Source organism: Poecilia formosa, unplaced genomic scaffold (genome assembly GCF_000485575.1).
Source record: "Poecilia formosa unplaced genomic scaffold, Poecilia_formosa-5.1.2 Scaffold894, whole genome shotgun sequence".
In the NCBI taxonomy this organism is placed as follows: domain Eukaryota; kingdom Metazoa; phylum Chordata; class Actinopteri; order Cyprinodontiformes; family Poeciliidae; genus Poecilia; species Poecilia formosa.
The window spans coordinates 28,291-46,035 of record NW_006800833.1 but is presented as its reverse complement, the minus strand read 5'-3'; the positions used below and the strand labels follow the sequence as shown (position 1 = coordinate 46,035).

General features: G+C 39.1%; 1 protein-coding gene across 1 annotated transcript in view; it reads left to right on the top strand.

The window, feature by feature from the left end:
• The window catches only part of LOC103131992 (potassium voltage-gated channel subfamily KQT member 2-like), a 24,312-nt gene extending 8,967 nt beyond the window's left edge, over positions 1-15,345 (top strand). Inside the window, exons 8-16 of the mRNA XM_016667082.1 lie at positions 3,525-3,554; positions 6,146-6,315; positions 7,515-7,562; positions 7,826-7,843; positions 8,630-8,735; positions 9,727-9,858; positions 10,364-10,432; positions 11,138-11,231; positions 13,061-15,345. Coding sequence (XP_016522568.1) covers positions 3,525-3,554; positions 6,146-6,315; positions 7,515-7,562; positions 7,826-7,843; positions 8,630-8,735; positions 9,727-9,858; positions 10,364-10,432; positions 11,138-11,231; positions 13,061-13,924 — 1,531 coding nt within the window. The 3' untranslated portion in view covers positions 13,925-15,345. The remainder of the gene's footprint in view (positions 1-3,524; positions 3,555-6,145; positions 6,316-7,514; positions 7,563-7,825; positions 7,844-8,629; positions 8,736-9,726; positions 9,859-10,363; positions 10,433-11,137; positions 11,232-13,060) is intronic.
• The last annotated feature ends 2,400 nt before the right edge of the window (positions 15,346-17,745 follow it).

The window sequence follows — 17,745 nt, the reverse complement described above, 5'->3', positions numbered from 1 at the left end:
ATTACCGCTCCCGTCCCCACCTCAGGAAAGCACTATAAATACAGGCAGATTAACATGCCGAACTGCAAATAAAATGTAATTTGTTAATTGTTTTAGAAAATACAATAAATTATACATAAAAATATTTCAAAATGATAAAAAAAATAATAAAAATACTGTGGTGGCATTTTTTAGGTGCACCACACAGACTGTGTGACTAAATTTTCAACGTACTGAAGGTCTGACATGTTTTTGAGGAGTACAGCTGATTATTTCAGGGTGTAACGTACTTTCTCTTTCAGATTAAACTCTACCTTTTTCTTATTAGGGCATCCTGGGCTCTGGCTTTGCCCTCAAAGTTCAGGAGCAGCACAGGCAGAAACACTTTGAGAAGCGCCGTAACCCTGCAGCAGGCCTCATCCAGGTATGAGTTAAAGAAAAGCTTCATCACAACAATTTTTTTTTCTTTTTTTATTGTTATTATATAAACATATACAATCAGCTCCATAAAGGTACCGCAATGTATACATCATAAGATCACAGAACACAGTGTCAACAGAGCCAAACAACAACTGGAAAAGAGAAAAAGAATAAATAAATAAATAAATAAAGACAGAAATGATACAAAACAAAATGAAAAATAAAAAAACATACAACAGGGCAGCATATTAAAGTATAAAACTTTTCAAAAAATTGGACAGCTTAAACGCATTTTTTGACTTTACTAGACATAAAGATTTATAAAACAAGTTTAAATCATTCATCCACCGTCTACAGTTAGGAATGGTTTTAGAAAAGCGACATTTGTGTATATGAAATTTAGCTAACAATAAAACATTATTTATTCCATAGTCAATGAAGTGCTCATTGATGAAAATACCAAATTTAACATCTTGTATGGTTATATCTGCTAATTGTATACCATGGCTGAGAATAAACTGATGAAGATCTTGCCAAAAAGACTGAACTATTTCACACGTGAAAAACAGGTTATTCAAATCTTCAGTAACTTTTTCACAGAATCCACACTTATCTACATCCATTTTAAACCTGTGCCTCAGGAAGTTGTTAGTTGGATAAATTTTGTTTAAAATTTTAAATTGTATATCTTTTGTTTTGGAAGGAAGTGGAAGACATAAATATTTTGATCTAATCTTTTAAATTTGTTCTTTGTTAAAGTCTCTAAAGATATACTCTCTTTTAAGCACATCCGTGGCACAATAACTGGATAAACAGCTTCTTATAAACTTATTATTGCATTTGTTGTCACAAAAATCAACATTTTCAATCAAAAGAATCCTTAAACGAGGACAAACCTTAAAATACATTAAATCTTGTCTGACCATGGATACAAGCTGACGAGGGAAGGCTTTAACGATTTTTTTGTATTTTGCCTGGGTACAATATAATTGAAATGTATCATAAAACTCAGAATGCTATAATATGTTACCATTTGCATCCAAAAAGTGAGCAACAGCCCACACACCTTTACAAAACCAATTCTTGATAAAAAAAAGGATTTTCTATTGATCAATATATATCTATTGTTCCATATTGGAGTGTTATGTTGAGTGAAGTTGTGTTTGAAGATGAACTTCCAATACAAAAGAGCCAGTTGATGGAAATCTGAAAGTTTTACTGGTAATCTTCTAAGATCAAAATCACATGTTAACAGGAAATCAAGTCCACCCAAGTTTTTAAAGACCATACTGGGAATAACAAACCAAATAGAATTTAGATTCTGCAAACACAATTTAAGCCATTTTATTTTTAACATTCCATTCATAACATCAAAATCTATGGCATTGCCTCCACCATCTTCATATGATTTAATCAAATCCTGTTTTGCAATATAATATTTATTTCTCCAAATAAAGTTGAAATTTAAATTATTAATATTCTTAATTATTTTGCTTGATAAAGGTAAAGAGTTCATCACAACATATTCAGACCAAATTCTGTGCTTTCTGCTTTCGATTGAACGCTAAAGTAAAACTATTTCCCTGCAGGCTGCATGGAGGTTTTATGCCACTAACCTCTCCCGTACAGATCTGCTGTGCACTTGGGATTTTTACGAGCAGACTGTCGCTGTTCCCATGTATAGGTAAGAGATGCCTTACAAGCGCAGCTTGCTTACTCAGCGTTTTCTGGAAATCCTGTTGTTTTACTGTATCACATTCTGCTACCATTATTGGTGTTGTAAGCACAGTAGAACACAGACTATCCTTTTCCCATTCAGTCTTTCTGTGGGGTCAGATGTGGCTGTCTGTTTGCCCAGCGGAGCCTTGGCAGAGATATCTGTCTGAAAGACATTTTAAAAGACGATTCTCCCTGCAGCCACTTTGAGAAATTAATTTGATGTCCAGTGCTGCAATGACTCAGCAAAAAAAGCATTTAGCTTCACTTTCACACAACAGATTTATGACTTTCACAGTGTGTTGAAAATATCTGGTGCTGCTTCTAACCTTAAATCATAATTTGAGGTGAAAGGGTGATGGTTAGATGCCAGATTTGATGTGTTAAGCTTGAAAGGACCCTGAAGGCAAGCTTTAACCATTTTAAATGGGTTAAACCATCTTAACAGAATGATGCAATCCTATTTTTGTGTTCCTAGAATCATCCCACCACTGAATCAACTGGACCTGCTGAGGAATCTGAAGGGAAAGTCATTCAGGTAGGAATATGATTTATGTATTATATATGTTAACCTGCCAGTCATGTTTCTGGACTGTGAGAAAAGCATTTGAACAGTGACAACATGCTAACTCCATGCAGTAAACACAGGCTGGGATTCAAACTCACAACCTGTTGCTAGGCAACAGTGCTACCAGCTGTGCCACAGTATGTGAATGTTTTTAAGCATTTCACCACTTCACCTGTATGTCCATCAGTGAATCTGTAACTGGTAAAACTCATGCAGCTACTGCTGCCCCCTGCTGGTTTCATAGGAGACATCATTTATTCTGGAACATTTTGAAAATAATTATTTTATTATTTGTAATATTGACACAAAATTTTCACTAAGGTATGGGCATATTATTTTTGGTTTTCATGGAAAGAATATGAATGCAGCTGGATGACTGGCAATTAATCTAATTATGATATTTGGCAAATTTCATGTTTACAAATGTACATTTCTTTCATTGTCACCCATTTATGTATTCATTTTATTTTTTTAATAGTTTTGGTTAACTACATCAGACTATACTTATTCACTTTTTCCAAGAATACAAACCAAAATGCTGTAAGCAGATATGAATGTTGAACTCCTGGCATACTTTATTTCACGTTTAGGTTTTTCTTTATATTTGTAAACAAAGATGTTTTCTCAAAAAATAGTAATAATAATTCTTGCAGATCCACATGTTGTGCTGTAACTGCAGGAGATTAAATGTCCCTGGTCCAATAATTTGTGTCCTCTTCATTTGTTTTTTCATTTGTAGTTCTAAAGAATCTCCACCCTAACATCATAGAGTGATGCTGATCAATCATTTACTAATGCAGAGAAGCTGCAGCTGATAGTTTGTGCCTTTTTCTCCTTACAGGAAAGATTCTCAGGCAGAAACCTCACCCAGGTCTGTGAAATGATTCTTTTATTCTCCTCTTTCACCTTCCTTTGGCTTCACTTCAATTTGGCTCTTAGATGCTGCTGAGGCACTCTTCTTGGGGGGGGAGTGTGCGAAGTATATGGGTGTGTGCGTGTGTGTGTGTGTGTGTGTGTGTGTGTGTGTGTGTGTGTGTGTGTGTGTGCGTGTGTGTGTGTGTGTGTGTGTCGGACATGATCGTGGCTGAGCGATAAGTGCCTCCTTCAAGAATGGTCTTGCTGCATTTGCTCTCTCGCTCAAAGATCAGCTCATTCTGGCCTCTCACAGCTTTACAAGATATTCACAGGGTGACCAGATCCCAACGAACTCTCTGTGAGACTTTGTGTATGGAGGATGGATGAGCAAGACAAGGCAAGGAAAGTCTGAGAAAAATTTGTCTAATAGCGCCACAGTGTGTTGTAGTTTGGTAATGACTTCAGCTGCTACTGCTGAAGCAGCAGTTATGTTGTCAGTTACAGACAAATGGCATCATGGGTAACAACTTTTTATCTGTAGTTTGAAAATAATACTGAGCTCCTTTTATTGGGCTGCGGATATGACTGTCACTGCCGTCTGCTTGGCACCTTGTTGAATCTACATGTTTACGACTTATTTTGAAGAGAGGAAGCAGATGCCTCTGTTGTTAGGCAGAGTCAACTAGTAAAGACCTCTGGATGTTGTCAGCTAGCTGACAAGAGTTTGTTACCAAAACACAGAAGTTCCCACCACTTCAAACTTTTTGATCTTGATAAAATAAAACCAGCGAGAGACAAGATACAAATGATTTTTTAGCCCTATTAGAATATGGTTACAGACTAGCTGCTTGCAATGCTGCAGTTAGCATTTGATTTTTAACTTAAAGCTAAATTAGAAGGCTACTTTGCTATACTCTCCCTTGAAGAAGAGATTCTTATTCCAATGGTAACTTCCCGTTAACTTCAATTATTCCACAGTGATTACACATTACCATGTAAAATAGAGTTTGTTGGTTTGTGAAATCTCTGATCAAACATGGGAATTTAACAACATTGCTGAAATCTCATCTTCTTCATGATGTGAATACAATTCATCATCTCCCTTTATGAGTGGGTGCAAAACACCTTATTTAAAAAAAAAAAAGCAAACAAAAACCAGAACGCGTGGCATGTATGCAGTCCTCTGTAATCTGACACCCCTCAATAAATTGCTGTTTGTAAGTGTCACCTTGCTGCGTTGCTTCTGAAAGGTGGAAAATGTTGATCATTTCTGAAATTGTATGAGAAGGTTTTAAACTGTTTTTCAGTCTCACATAAGAGGGGCATCTGGCCACCCTAAATATTCACAAAGAAGCTGCTCTTTGACCCCCGCCCCTCCAGCTTCCAGCATTGCCTCAGTACTATTTCTTTGGATCACTTTAAGAGCTGCGCTTGAACTGTACATCACTGTTTTTGGTCAAGAAAACATGTGAAATAATTGACGATGTAGTAACACTCTATCATAGCTAACCCCTTAGTTAGATAATTCTGATTTTGTTGAATGGAATGTAAGAATAATTAAAAAAGAACATAATGAGAACCATTTAAGAAAGGATAGTGAATTAAATTGAATTTCACACTGTGGTTATAGTAAAGTGTTACTGGCATCATATTATGGCACACTCTGGTGTTTTTGTGACTGTCTCCACTGCTGTTGTATCTTTTTGTGTCTCCTCTACTGCCCACCACTCCAGTAGTGAAAATGCACACAAAGACAGACTTTGTGGGTGCTGCCCAAGAACTCTTAGGTATAGTTGCTGCACAGATTCTAACAAGCTGCACTGCAAGTTCTTGTGTTTCCTTCATTCCCCACCTTGTTTCCTTCTTTGTTTGAACTAAAGCTAAACCAAGATGGCTCAATGATGAGCACACGTGTTTTTAGGTCAAGATTACTAGATGACTAGATGATTATAGGATGTAAAAATGCTGTCAGTGATCTGTATTTAAGAATCAAAAGCTACTCTCCCTCAACCTTTCACGTGTTTTTCCCCCCCTCAGAGAACATGCAGATATTCACCCCCTGTTTAGGTCCCTGCCACTGTTGATTTATGGTTTTGTTTAGTAATGTCTTTATTGCAGTTAATTTGCTTGCTGACTTTTTTTGCCAGATCAGCCGTTGTGAAACTCTGTACAGCAGGCAGCTGCACACTGCTGAGTGCCTAACAGCTCCAGAGTATCTGACAGAGCATACAGTATCAGGGTGATTTATTTTTATTTTTTGCATGATTAGTGTTCACTTTTTTTTTTGTTTTGCGTAGAGTGAGACCACAGCTGCAACTTTGCTTCACATGCATGCCTGCTTGTAGCTTTCTTGCTGCTTGCCTGACCCACTCAATGCTCCACTATGCTCGTATGTGGACATGGCTTCTTCTGCTGTAGGACTTTGGCCTTTTTGAGTTTCTTCTGAGGTAAGAAAAATTATCGCAAGTGCTAATTTATCAAAGGTTTTGCAACAAAAAACAAAAAACAACAAAGATAAATACATTTTATATTGTGATTTCATTTGGGCATGATGTACAGCAATCACTCAGTCACATTCATTGAATATTCCTTCCTTGCTCTGCGTAGTCGGAAAGCCAGTCTGAAGGACAAGGTGTTTCCCAGTCCTTCCAAAGCCCCCGTGACTAAGGGGAAAGCCCCCTCTCCGGGGGCAGAAGACGGCGCTGAAGCCAGCCCGAGCAAAAGCACCAAGAGCTGGAGCAGAGTCCGAGGCGGCGCCTCTCGCCAAAACTCAGATGGTAAGAAAACAAAATGCAGTAAAACTGAATAACAAAGAGTGCTAAAGTGCAGCTGAGATGAATATAGTGTGCATGATTTTCAGTGATTTTTATTTAGATCAGGGGACAAAAAGTTATTGGTACTTTTTATCTGTTAAGCGTGACTGATCCCATGTCACGGTTGAAACAATAGACTGTAGGTCTGTTTGGTTGAAATGGTAATTCCGCTTCAATAGAATTTGAATTTGTAGAAATTGGTAATTTTCCAGAAGAGTTATGGATTCTACACGTTCAAATGACACCCAACTTTTTATGAACCGTGATGCTGTGAGAGCTGGTGGAGCCGGCTGCACGCTGTCTGAAAAACAAAAACAAACTGTCACTTCCTGTCGTCTTCTCCTTCATGATTTTCCCCAGTAGTAACATGTTGATGACATGCATTGCAATATGAAGAAAATGTTTTGATCTTACTGAAAATGCTTTATCGAAAAAATTAAATTGCCGTGTTCCCACAAAGCAAATTTATTTTCAGAATTTCAGTTTGCCCAGTTTCATGGTTAATGGAAATGCAGCAACTGATGTTGGAGGAACTGGTTCAGGTGAAGAACATGTGGAGGCCAGACAACACCAAACCCATTCAGATGCTCCTCTGGTTTTTTATATTATTACATCACTAATAGTATATGTTAGATTGTAAAAGTCACAAAACCATTGAATGGACATGCAGAAAAACTACTGAGAAAATTTGCCATTTTAATGTATTTAATTTTTTCCGTTGAGCGCTCATGCCGCCCCACTGGCCTTTCTGCCCTGAGTGTTCAGCCATATCAGAGTCAACAGCAGTTCAGCGTTTTTCCAGCTCAAACCAGGAAGCTGTGGACATGGCTAATAGATTACAATATTCTGTCTGTTTAGATCTGAAACCCCATTAGAAAAAGTCATCTTCCTTTAAATTAGACATAAAATATTAATTATATTATTCAATTATATTTTAAGCTTGATGGTCTGTAATTTTTCAAAATTCACAGCTTCAGAAAAATGTTTTCCAGGTTAAAGACTAAAATGACTGTTTGCTACACTTTACATCCATGCATCATTCAGGGCACTGTGCCACAAATCTAGAAAGATTCTTCATCATCTCTTTACATTTTCTGTTGAACAGTTTGAACCAACTCTCATCAGCTGTATGTTTTCTTCTTTCACCTCATGACATGTTAAAGTGCTGATTGAAATGCAGGATGAAGACTTTGGACTGAAGAGTTCTCCAGGTTAGACAAGTCACCATGACATAGCTTGAGCTTTTACCTCTGATTTAATCTGTAAGTTTCTTTAGTGTGTAGTGTTTTGTAAATTTATACCAACCAGTTGATCGTCATTTAGACAGAAGAGGCAATTTAAACCTGAATCAGAAACTATTTAGTGGATCCACATGCATCCATGTTTACAACAGATTTGTCTACCATTGTCATCCAGCTACAGAATCCATAACAAATCTTTTCCCCTCATGTCTCTCCTCTTTTTCTCTTTGCAGCAATTGAAGGTTTAATAAGTAAGATATTGGAAGTATTTTTATTGGTTGGCTTCTACAGAGAAACTATATATAAAAAAAAAAAACAAGAAAAAATTTGGCTTTACCCGTTTCTAAGAAAACTGCATGCTGACATTTGACTTGACCTGAACCCCTCTATAATTTTCTATTATATTTATTTTCTCCTTGTTTTGACTGAAGGCTGTAAAGCATGAGTATATCTGAGAGCATGGTATGATTTTAATACCTCTACACAATATTGGAAAACACACAATTATGAACCTTGTTTCCCCCCCCAGCAAACGGAGGCTAAGCTAACAGCGGGTTCAAGTCAAGCATTAAGACAAACTCACACAGATATGTTGTAGTCAAAAATCCTGCTTTATTTTGCATGAAAAAGGCCCCATTTTCACCACAAAAGTTTCAACTTATTTCTGCAGTTAGGTCTTGACACCTTTATGACACCTTTAGCATGTTTAGCTTAGCCTAGTGGCTAAGCTAAACATGTGAAATCCAATGCTGACTGTGCTAATCCAATAACTGGTGGCGGGAAGAGAGTAATTGTCATTAAAGGTCTCAGTAGCTTCCTTTATCACTCCAGCTCTATCCTTCAATTCTGCTCCACACAATCCTTTACTCTGTGGTTCTCCTCAAAGGTCGTTCATTGCATTTACAGCAGGCTAACTGGCTTAACACCAAAGTGTAACCTGTAAGGATAAAAGCAAGAACCACGCTTTGCTTCTGTTGCTCGTGGTTCACATGCAAGAAAAGGTAAAAATATTCCCTCTTTTTGTCTTTGCTTTCCAGAAGCGAGCCTCCCCGGAGAGGAAATCGGTGATGATAAGAGCTGCCACTGTGAGTTTTTCACCCAGGAATTACCTCCAGGACTCAAGGTTACTGTTAGGGCTATTTGGTAAGGATTATCTTTCCATAGCATTTTATTTTGACTTTTTACTAATGCTAACAAAACAGGCTAATAGTAGTTGTGGTGGGATTATATTAAAAAAAATTGAGTTAATGGCAAGATATGTAATTCATTAATCAGCAATTAATTGCATTTTAGTCAAAAAACATATATTGACAAAGTAAGCAACGTTTTCACTTTTTTGAATAAATATGAACAAAACAACAAAGATGTTTATTGTTTTTAATCTGTTATATTTAGGTTATTTAGCCATCAAATTAGTTCTGTTCAGATTTCAAGAAGGGTGATCATTCATGTAGCTTTTTTGAAAAAGTACTTCTTTAGAAATGTGTGCTGTCGATGCTGACAGTGTTGGGGACGTTTGTGCTGCTGCAACATGTTTAGCATTGAGTATTTAATGCTTGAATAGTTTCGTAGGCCAGCTCCTTTTAGCAGAACTTGTACACAGTAACAGTCTTCTCCAGCGTTCCATCAGATTGTCTTTTAAAGCAAAAATGAACCTCAATGTGTCAATCAAAGCGCCTTTGTTTTCCATCTTTGTTGTCTGCGGATGTCTCTTGTGCAACAGATTTACGGGCGTACTAGAAACAAGCGAATACAAGGGTTCTGCCTCTTCACTTTTGTAGATAAAAATAAATGTCATTAATTTAATTTAAAATTTTTACGTGTTAAGATGTATGTGATTAATTGATACATATTAACACATTAGAGTGCTGGCCTTAAATATTAGACATGGGTAGATTCCTATCACCAGCCTGACGTCCCTCCCAGTTCACCCCTGTCCATCTAAAACCCAGTCTGAACCTGGTGGTCTCTGCTCTGATTAGTTTTTCTCATGTTTGAAATAAATGGCTTCTTTCAGCCAAACACAAACAAAAGTCCAATCACACCTTTAAAGCTGGTCACTTTAAATACATTGATATTTTGAATAGCAAATAAATTCACGTGGTTTGTGAAAACAAGGTGTCATCCCCCACAGTGTCATGAAGTTCCTGGTGTCAAAGAGGAGGTTCAAGGAGAGTCTGCGGCCTTATGATGTGATGGATGTGATTGAGCAGTACTCTGCAGGCCACCTGGACATGCTGTGTCGCATTAAGAACCTGCAGTCCAGGCAAGTACATGTTTTACTCTGGGGTGGCTTGGTGTGAACACGGTTGAAATCTGGACTTCACGGCGGATACACACATGTTGTGATACACACGCGCCATTGACCTGCCTGTTTCATTTGTCCAGCTACATGTGCTGTATTCAGATCTATATCTGCAGCTTTTATCCAGCACCACAGTACAGTTCACTCCTTCACAAAAGTATCCAGTGTAACATTGTCTTCTTTTTGTTTTGTATCAGTTTTATCAGCCTCCTCAAAATCCTGACGCCCCGAAGGTCTAACATGCACAAAAAATATATTCCAGCAGTGAAATGCCTACACTTCATCCATGCAGCAAGTCAGATTCACTGTGTCCCTGTGTGTGTGTGTGTGTGTGTGCGCGCGCGCATGTGTGTGTGCGTGCATGTGTGTCAGAGGAATATATTGAAACTTGTTCTTCATAGTTAATGTGATTCACACGTTGCTTCACTTTGCATTGCCCTCATATCGTCTCTGTGTGCCTTGCCAGGATAGATATGATTGTGGGGCCCCCTCCCCCAACAACACCGCGCCATAAGAAGTCCACTGAAGGTCCTAGGTTAGGTTAATAGACTGCACCTTTAGACCATTTATCAGCATTTACCCTCTGTGTACCATAGCTCAAATATTGGAGCAGTTTCATTTTGACTGAACCCCTTTTGAGCTTCAGCCTCTTGATTTGTCTCATTACATTAACAAGATAACAAATTTTATTTTTATTTTTTTTATAAGGTCAAATGTACAGTTTTGTTTGTTAAATTATACTCTTTAACAACCTGCCACCAATAAGAGGAGGAGATACAAACCAATTAGTTAAAACTACTACTTACATATGTTAATGAGCCAATGGCCTCACTCAACAGGGGTTTGAAGTGCTAGATGCTTGTTCTCCCAACGGAGAGACAGATGAATAGATTCCCCCCATAGGATGCAATGGAAATGAAGCATGACCAGCACCACAGAGGCATGCCCAGTGATGCACTATGGCCTCAGACTGACTATGTCTTTCAGGCTTTGTTCATACTTTGTCTCATAATGCATGGATCCACACATTTCATTGAAAGCTACTACTTTTTAAAACGCAGTCAATTATGTGGAGCTTGAAGACAGAATTCTTTTTTCATTTTCTCATGTCAGACTCATTTACATCTTTGCATTTTACCATTGAAGTTTACCATTTTTAATGGTAAACTTCTGAAGTTTTCTGGCTGACATGGAATTGTTTGTTTTATCCCATCTGACTAAACGTTTTTTTAAACCCTAGAGTTGACCAGATCATTGGTAAAGGATCCAAAGTGGATGGAGAGGGAGTGGAGGACCAGAGCATGATGGGACGACTTGTCAAAGTGGAGAAACAGGTGGGCGTGTCCCAACTGTCCACCAGTTCAGAGAACATCTACACCAGTGGTCCCCAAACTACGGCCCGCGGGCCGAATCCGGCCCCTCTCCACATTTGGTCCGGCTCCCTGAACAATACCAGAGAGCATTTAGATTTTTTTTTCCATATACCGTATTTTCTGGACTATAAGCCGCTACTTTTTTCCTAAGCTTTGAACCTTGCGGCTTATAGCCCAGTGCAGCTTATATGTGGATTTTTCTTCAACCACCAGGGGGCTCTTTAGCAGGAAGTGAATCATTGGAAGTCAAAATTGGAAATGAAAGAAGAAAGCACCCATTAAAACGGAATTAGGTTTTAATAGGAAATTGAAATTTGAGAATGTTGTTGATGAGTTAAATAGCATTGACAATGTGCCATTTTAGAGTATGGCACATTGCCCCTTTAAGAAGGTATTTGTTGGTTACCTTGTTCCAATTCTGAGTTGTAATATTTGTATTNCCCATTAAAACGGAATTAGGTTTTAATAGGGAATTAAAATTTGAGAATGCTGTTGATCAGTTAAATAGCACTGAGGGGAAAAAGAAGATTTTTCGGTTTTTTTAAATAATACTAGGATCATTATGAGAATTTGAGGTATAGATATTAGGATCCAATAGATGGCAGTAGTGCAACAATAATGGATGCAAGCTGCTGTTGAAATCTAAAGAACAAGAAGAAGAAGAAGAAGAAGAAGAAGAAGAAGAAGAAGAAAAGGCCCATTTCATTTAGCACATGCTAGTAGCAACACGAAGGATCAGCACTTTTACTGTTACAGTTACCGTTTGGAAAATACCGTAATCAGTTCAGTTAAATCTAAACTTGGCAACTTTTTCTTTTTCAACCGTCATAAATGTGATATTCAATTGACCTGTTATGACTCAAATTTTGGGTGTCCACCCCCCTCTGCTGCAACTTTCGTCTCTTGGAATAAGCCAGGTGATTCTTTCACCCTGCAAAATTGTGGAAAACCTGGAGTGGCAGAGATATCTGTGGCTCATAGCCACAGATATCTCTGCGGCTTATATATGTATGTTTACTGGTTTTTTTTTTAGAAAACTTTGGGGTTGCGGCTTGTAGTCCGGAAAATACGGTATTTATTTCATAAATAGTGTTATTTCCTGGATTTTTTCTGTGAAGAACCCAGAGAGGGTTATTTGATTGAGCTTTCTGGAAAACAACACATTTTTACATTTAGGCACTCCTGCAATCGTCACAATTTTTCTGTAACAAACTGACTACGGCCCCCCACCAGAGAAGGGAAAAAGGAAAAAGTTTGGTCCATGTTTGAGAATGCTTGAATCTCCCATCGCAACCATTCAGGGTTGCCTAAACGCTAGCTCCTACTATGCACCGCCCATTTACCCAAAGCTCCTCCTCCTTAGAGCTTCACTCAAGCTTCCTCTTGCCCCATTCGACTCCTCAGACTAGCAGCAGCAGCAATCAGCAAACACATGGTGGAACTGCTCTGCTGTTCTCATCATACGAGTTAGTTCTCCATGAAGCACTGGTAAAAACGTTGTTAACACTTTATGGAGGAATGTTGCTGTGATGACATGCTGAAGGCAAAGTGTCAGAAAGAGCAGGAGCTTCTTAAAGAGACAGAGGCCCAATTTCTAGCCATGAAATTACAAAATCAGATATAAGTAATTTTTGATATTTACAGCATTTTTGTAACTGAAGGTAACATAGGTACTTGACAATGTGCCATTTTAGAGTATGGCACATTGCCCCTTTAAGAAGGTATTTGTTGGTTACCTTGTTCCAATTCTGAGTTGTAATATTTGTATTGTTTTTTTCTTCTTCCTGTAGGTTTTCTGCATGGACAGGAAACTTGATTTCCTGGTCAATGTGTATGTGCAGCGCATGGGCATCACTCATTCAGAAACAGAGGCCTTTTTTAACTCCAAGGAGCCGTACCCAGCACCGCCTTACCACAGCCCGGAGGAGACCAAGGAAGAGAAGGACGAAGACGAGGCGACCAAGGTGGAAAAGAAAGCCAAGACATGTTCTGCAATGGCAGACGTCTCCCGTTCTGATAGGTCTCTGGAAAAGAAAGATCCTTTACTCGGTCAGTCCGTGGTGCAGCCGGTTGGCACTCCATCCGGCAGCAACAGCCGCCCCTCCACTTCCTGGCAGCACCAGCTGCAGCACCCTCTCAGCCAGCCTGCCTGGGGCAGCAGCATGGCCAACACCCCTTCGCCCGTCTTAGCCGCCGGCGACCAGTCGCCCACCGTCTTCCGCCTGCCTCCACCACCCGCGTCGACACATGACAGGTCATCCTCGGGCGCGTGCGGGAGCGGCAGGGAGAGCAGCTCTCAGGGCAGGCGGCGCCACAGGAGGCACAGGTGTCAGCACGATGCCACGGCTGTGGAGAGCGACACCTCCCTCTCCATCCCGTCTGTTGACCACGAGGAGCTGGAGCGCTCTTTCAGCGGCTTCAGCATCTCTCAGGCGAAAGAGGACTTCTTTGGGCCGTCTTTCTTTGCGGGCTCAGGAGGAGGAGGAGGCGGTGCAGCGGCTGAAGCTGTAGGCGGACGCTCAATCTGCGCCAGGGTCCGACCGTTCATAGCCGAAGGGGAGTCGGATACTGACTCGGACCTGTACGCTCCGTCACCGCTGTCCTTCACTGGAGATGCGTCCTGTGGTGAGAGGGGCTGGCCGGGATTGAAGTAGGCCAGAGGACTGCTCTACACAGGCTGGAGGTCACACATCAGTGCCAAGACGAGATCATCAGACCTCGTGTCCAACCGGCTTACCGTCCACAATGATGATGTTTTAGACAATTCTGAGTGGATTCACACGAGAGGCTGCACATTATGACAGAGGTTATATTACTACAAGTGATAGTCAGATGACCTTCGAAAAATCAGAGTACATGTTTTCTCACTTTTTCTGTTAATAATCAAACATTTCACTACCATTGATTACTGACAGTTGCTTCATATATTTTGTGGAACTTAAAATATTGGATAAACGTTGAGGCCCCATCAATACCAACACCGATATTTGGCAAAAAGATGATGTTCAACTGTTCTGGTAGTTCAAATCTACAACTGTCAGCAGTTCTGGATTTGGAATTTTAGGAATTTTTTCCACTGAAAAAATTCCTAAAATCTCCATTAGAATCTAATTCATTAGAATTCCTAAAATCTCCTCTATCCTCTCTAATATTTCTTTCTTATAAACTTCAAATGGAACTCAAAACGTTGTAAGACTGAGAGCAAAGGGTAGCCAGTGTCAAAGCAAAGGATGGCTTGAATTTGGATGTGTTAATGTTGATATTATTGCCTCCTACTGGCACAACTGAGGTACTACAACGTTTTTGACTGGAATCCCAGATCACAAATGCAGATTTTTTTTCTTCATCAGTTCATAACATTACGTGGAAAAGTGAAGACCAGGCATAAGATTGATGGACATTGTATTAGGTAAAGAGTGAAATATAAACCTTTTGCATTCTGCTGATATCTGAATATGATTTAGATTGTCAAAGTTTTTTAAAAGTTCATAACGCCATTTTTTTATGTTAAAAACATTTTGCATTTGAAAAAAAATACGGAGAGTTTGTGTAATGCAAAGTTGTTAGCATAGTGTCCTGTAAACCTCTATACCTTTGAATGACTTGAGGTATTATGATGCCAAACCTGTTGCTATGGCAATTGGTTAGATTCTTACAGAGTAAAAACAAATATGCTTGCTTACAACATGGTTAATTCAGCCTGCAGTAAAAAGAAAAAGACAAAGAAGCAACTCCCCTTAAAGTAATACCAATGTTTGCACAGCGGTAAAACAGAGAACCTCCTGCATGGCATGTTAAACGGTTGATTTTAGGACTGTTAGGTAGACTACAAACCAAAGCAGCAGCAGCAAAAAAGACCCCTCAACTATGTTGTTTTACTGTTCTGCAGAGGGGTGAACAAAACATGAAGTAAAACATGATGTGAATGCACGAGTGGTTTCAAGCCAGCATTTTTAATGCTCCTAAAAGGCTTTGCTTGATTTCCAATCATGCAAATGCTGCCTGAGCTTGCAAAATTCAAAAACCAACACAACGTTTTTGGGCAGACTTGAGTGCAAAGTTAAAAAAAAAAAAAGGGGCTGAGTTTGATGCAGCTCATAGATTTTTCTGGGTTTCACACCAAATACATCCTTGAAGTTGGATTGTGTAACCTTACTCAGACATGATGGTGTTTATCCTGAACTCCATTGCTCTTTCCAGTAGATTTTCTTTTGCTACTTTGCTTTTTTATTACATTTCCTTTTTTTGTTGCAGAACCAAACAGGGCAAATGAGAACCATCTTTAAACACTCAAAGCCTTATTTTCAACCGGCTCCATTTTATAATTAAATCAATCATTTCATGTTTTAATGTTTTGTAAAAGAGGTGACAGTTGATCTTCAGTCTGATTTAAAAAACAGATTAAACATTTTCATTTCAATTCAGTTCAAACATGCAGCATTTAAGCATTTCTGTCATGAACAGCTCCTATTCATTATAACCAACCCCCAACATTTTAACATTAATACTCTAACATGAAAATCATATCAAGAAATATCATTTATTAGAGACTGTTAGTACAAAATCCACCTTTTACCAAAAGTAAAATAAAGACAAAAACCTGCAGGCATGTTTTTAATAGCAAATTGATTAAATCTAAAAGGTTTTGGACCCCAGAGAACAGATTCAAGTTCAACACATGATGTAACTGCTGCACCTTCACCTTCTTCAAGAATAAAACTTTGTACCTTACTGAAAAGTTTGAGTTTTATTGCTTCTACTTTTTCCTGTTCATAAGGACGTCTCCATGGTGCAATAGCGGAAATGTTTCACTAGATGGCGACAGAGAACATGACTTCGAACGGTACCTGCAGACCAAAAGGTTTAACCACGAACAACATATTTTGCTGCCAAAGAGCCGGACTCTGGCAGTATTTTAAAGGCTCTTGTTGAGTCATTCTGGAGACTGTTTGCACACAGCACATAAACAGAATATGAAAAACCCACCTTCGCGGTCTGGGACAGTTCTTCGGTTCATTGCCTACAGTACACAACTCTTTGGGAATCAGCTTTCTGGAACTAAAATAAATGTTTCCTCTGTATTTTCCTCTGTATATTAAAGATACAGTAATGCCCTGGAGACAAAAATAATCTCTTCTCAGTTCAGGAGTCGTTTTTTTCTGCTTGACTGGTTTGTTGGTTAGAATTACAATGTTTTCCAAAAGCATTCACACTTGAACTTTTTCTACATTTAGTCACATTACAAACTTCAGTATATTTCATGGCTGTCAATTGACTAAAATGTGTTTTTAAAATGAGATTAAATGATTAATAGATATTTTTGTGACACGCAATAATTATGAAGTGGAAGGAAAATTATGCTCAACTTAAAATCCCACAAACCGTTCAGTCCATCTTCTAAAAACTGACACAGTTTGGCACAAACTGCAAACATAAACCTCCATTAATCGAAGAAGCAAGTGTAGGACATATTGAAGTTGGGGGTCTGCAAATCCCAAGACTGGAGCTGATGATAGCTTTCTTATTATATCATCAAAGGCTCCCTGACATTGGGATGTCCACCGCTGACCAAAGGACTCCTTTGGATCGCGATACTCTGAACCTGCATTTATCTTCTGTCTCTTGTTCAACTTTCTGAGTGGTGGATAACCGGAAGTTAGTTCATTAAGTGGCTTTACAATAGTAGAGTACCCCTGAATGAACCGTCGATAGTATCCAGCAAATCCTAAAAAGGATTGAAGCTCTTTAAGATTTGTGGGGTTGGCCAGAACTTTCTCTGGGTCGGTTTCAACACCTCTCTCAGAAACAATGTGGCCAAGGTAATTTACTGATGTTTGAAAGAATTTGCACTTTTCTGGTGCTAGTTTCAAACCATATGTCATCAGTCGTTCAAGAACACGCTGCAAGCGCTGTTCATGTTCTTCCAGTGATGATGAGGAAATAATCAGGTCATCAATGAACACTAAAACTTCCTTTAGGTTCATATTGCCAACACACTTTTCCATCAGTCTTTGGAAGGTTAAAGGCGCATTTGTTATTCCTTGGGGCATCCTGTTAAATTCCCAGAATCCAACTGGACACACAAATGCGGTCTTATACTTGTCTGCTTCTTCCATTTCGACCTGGTAGTAACCTGACTTGAGGTCTAGGACGGAGAACCACTTAGAATCAGCAAGTGCAGTGAAAGCATCTTCCAGTTTTGGAAGAGCGTAGGCGTCTTTAATGGTCTGTAGATTCAGCTTTCTGTAATCTACACACAGACGAACAGAACCATTCTTTTTGCGAACCACAACGATTGGGGAAGCGAATGGGGACTCAGATTCCCGGATGACTCCAGAATCTAGGAGTTCCTGTAGATGTTGTCTCACAGCATCCACATCATTGGGGTGTATCGGATGGGCTCTTTGCTTAAAAGGTGTCTCATCACTGAGCTTGATTCTGTGTTTCACTTTATCAGTATGGCCAAAATCCAGGT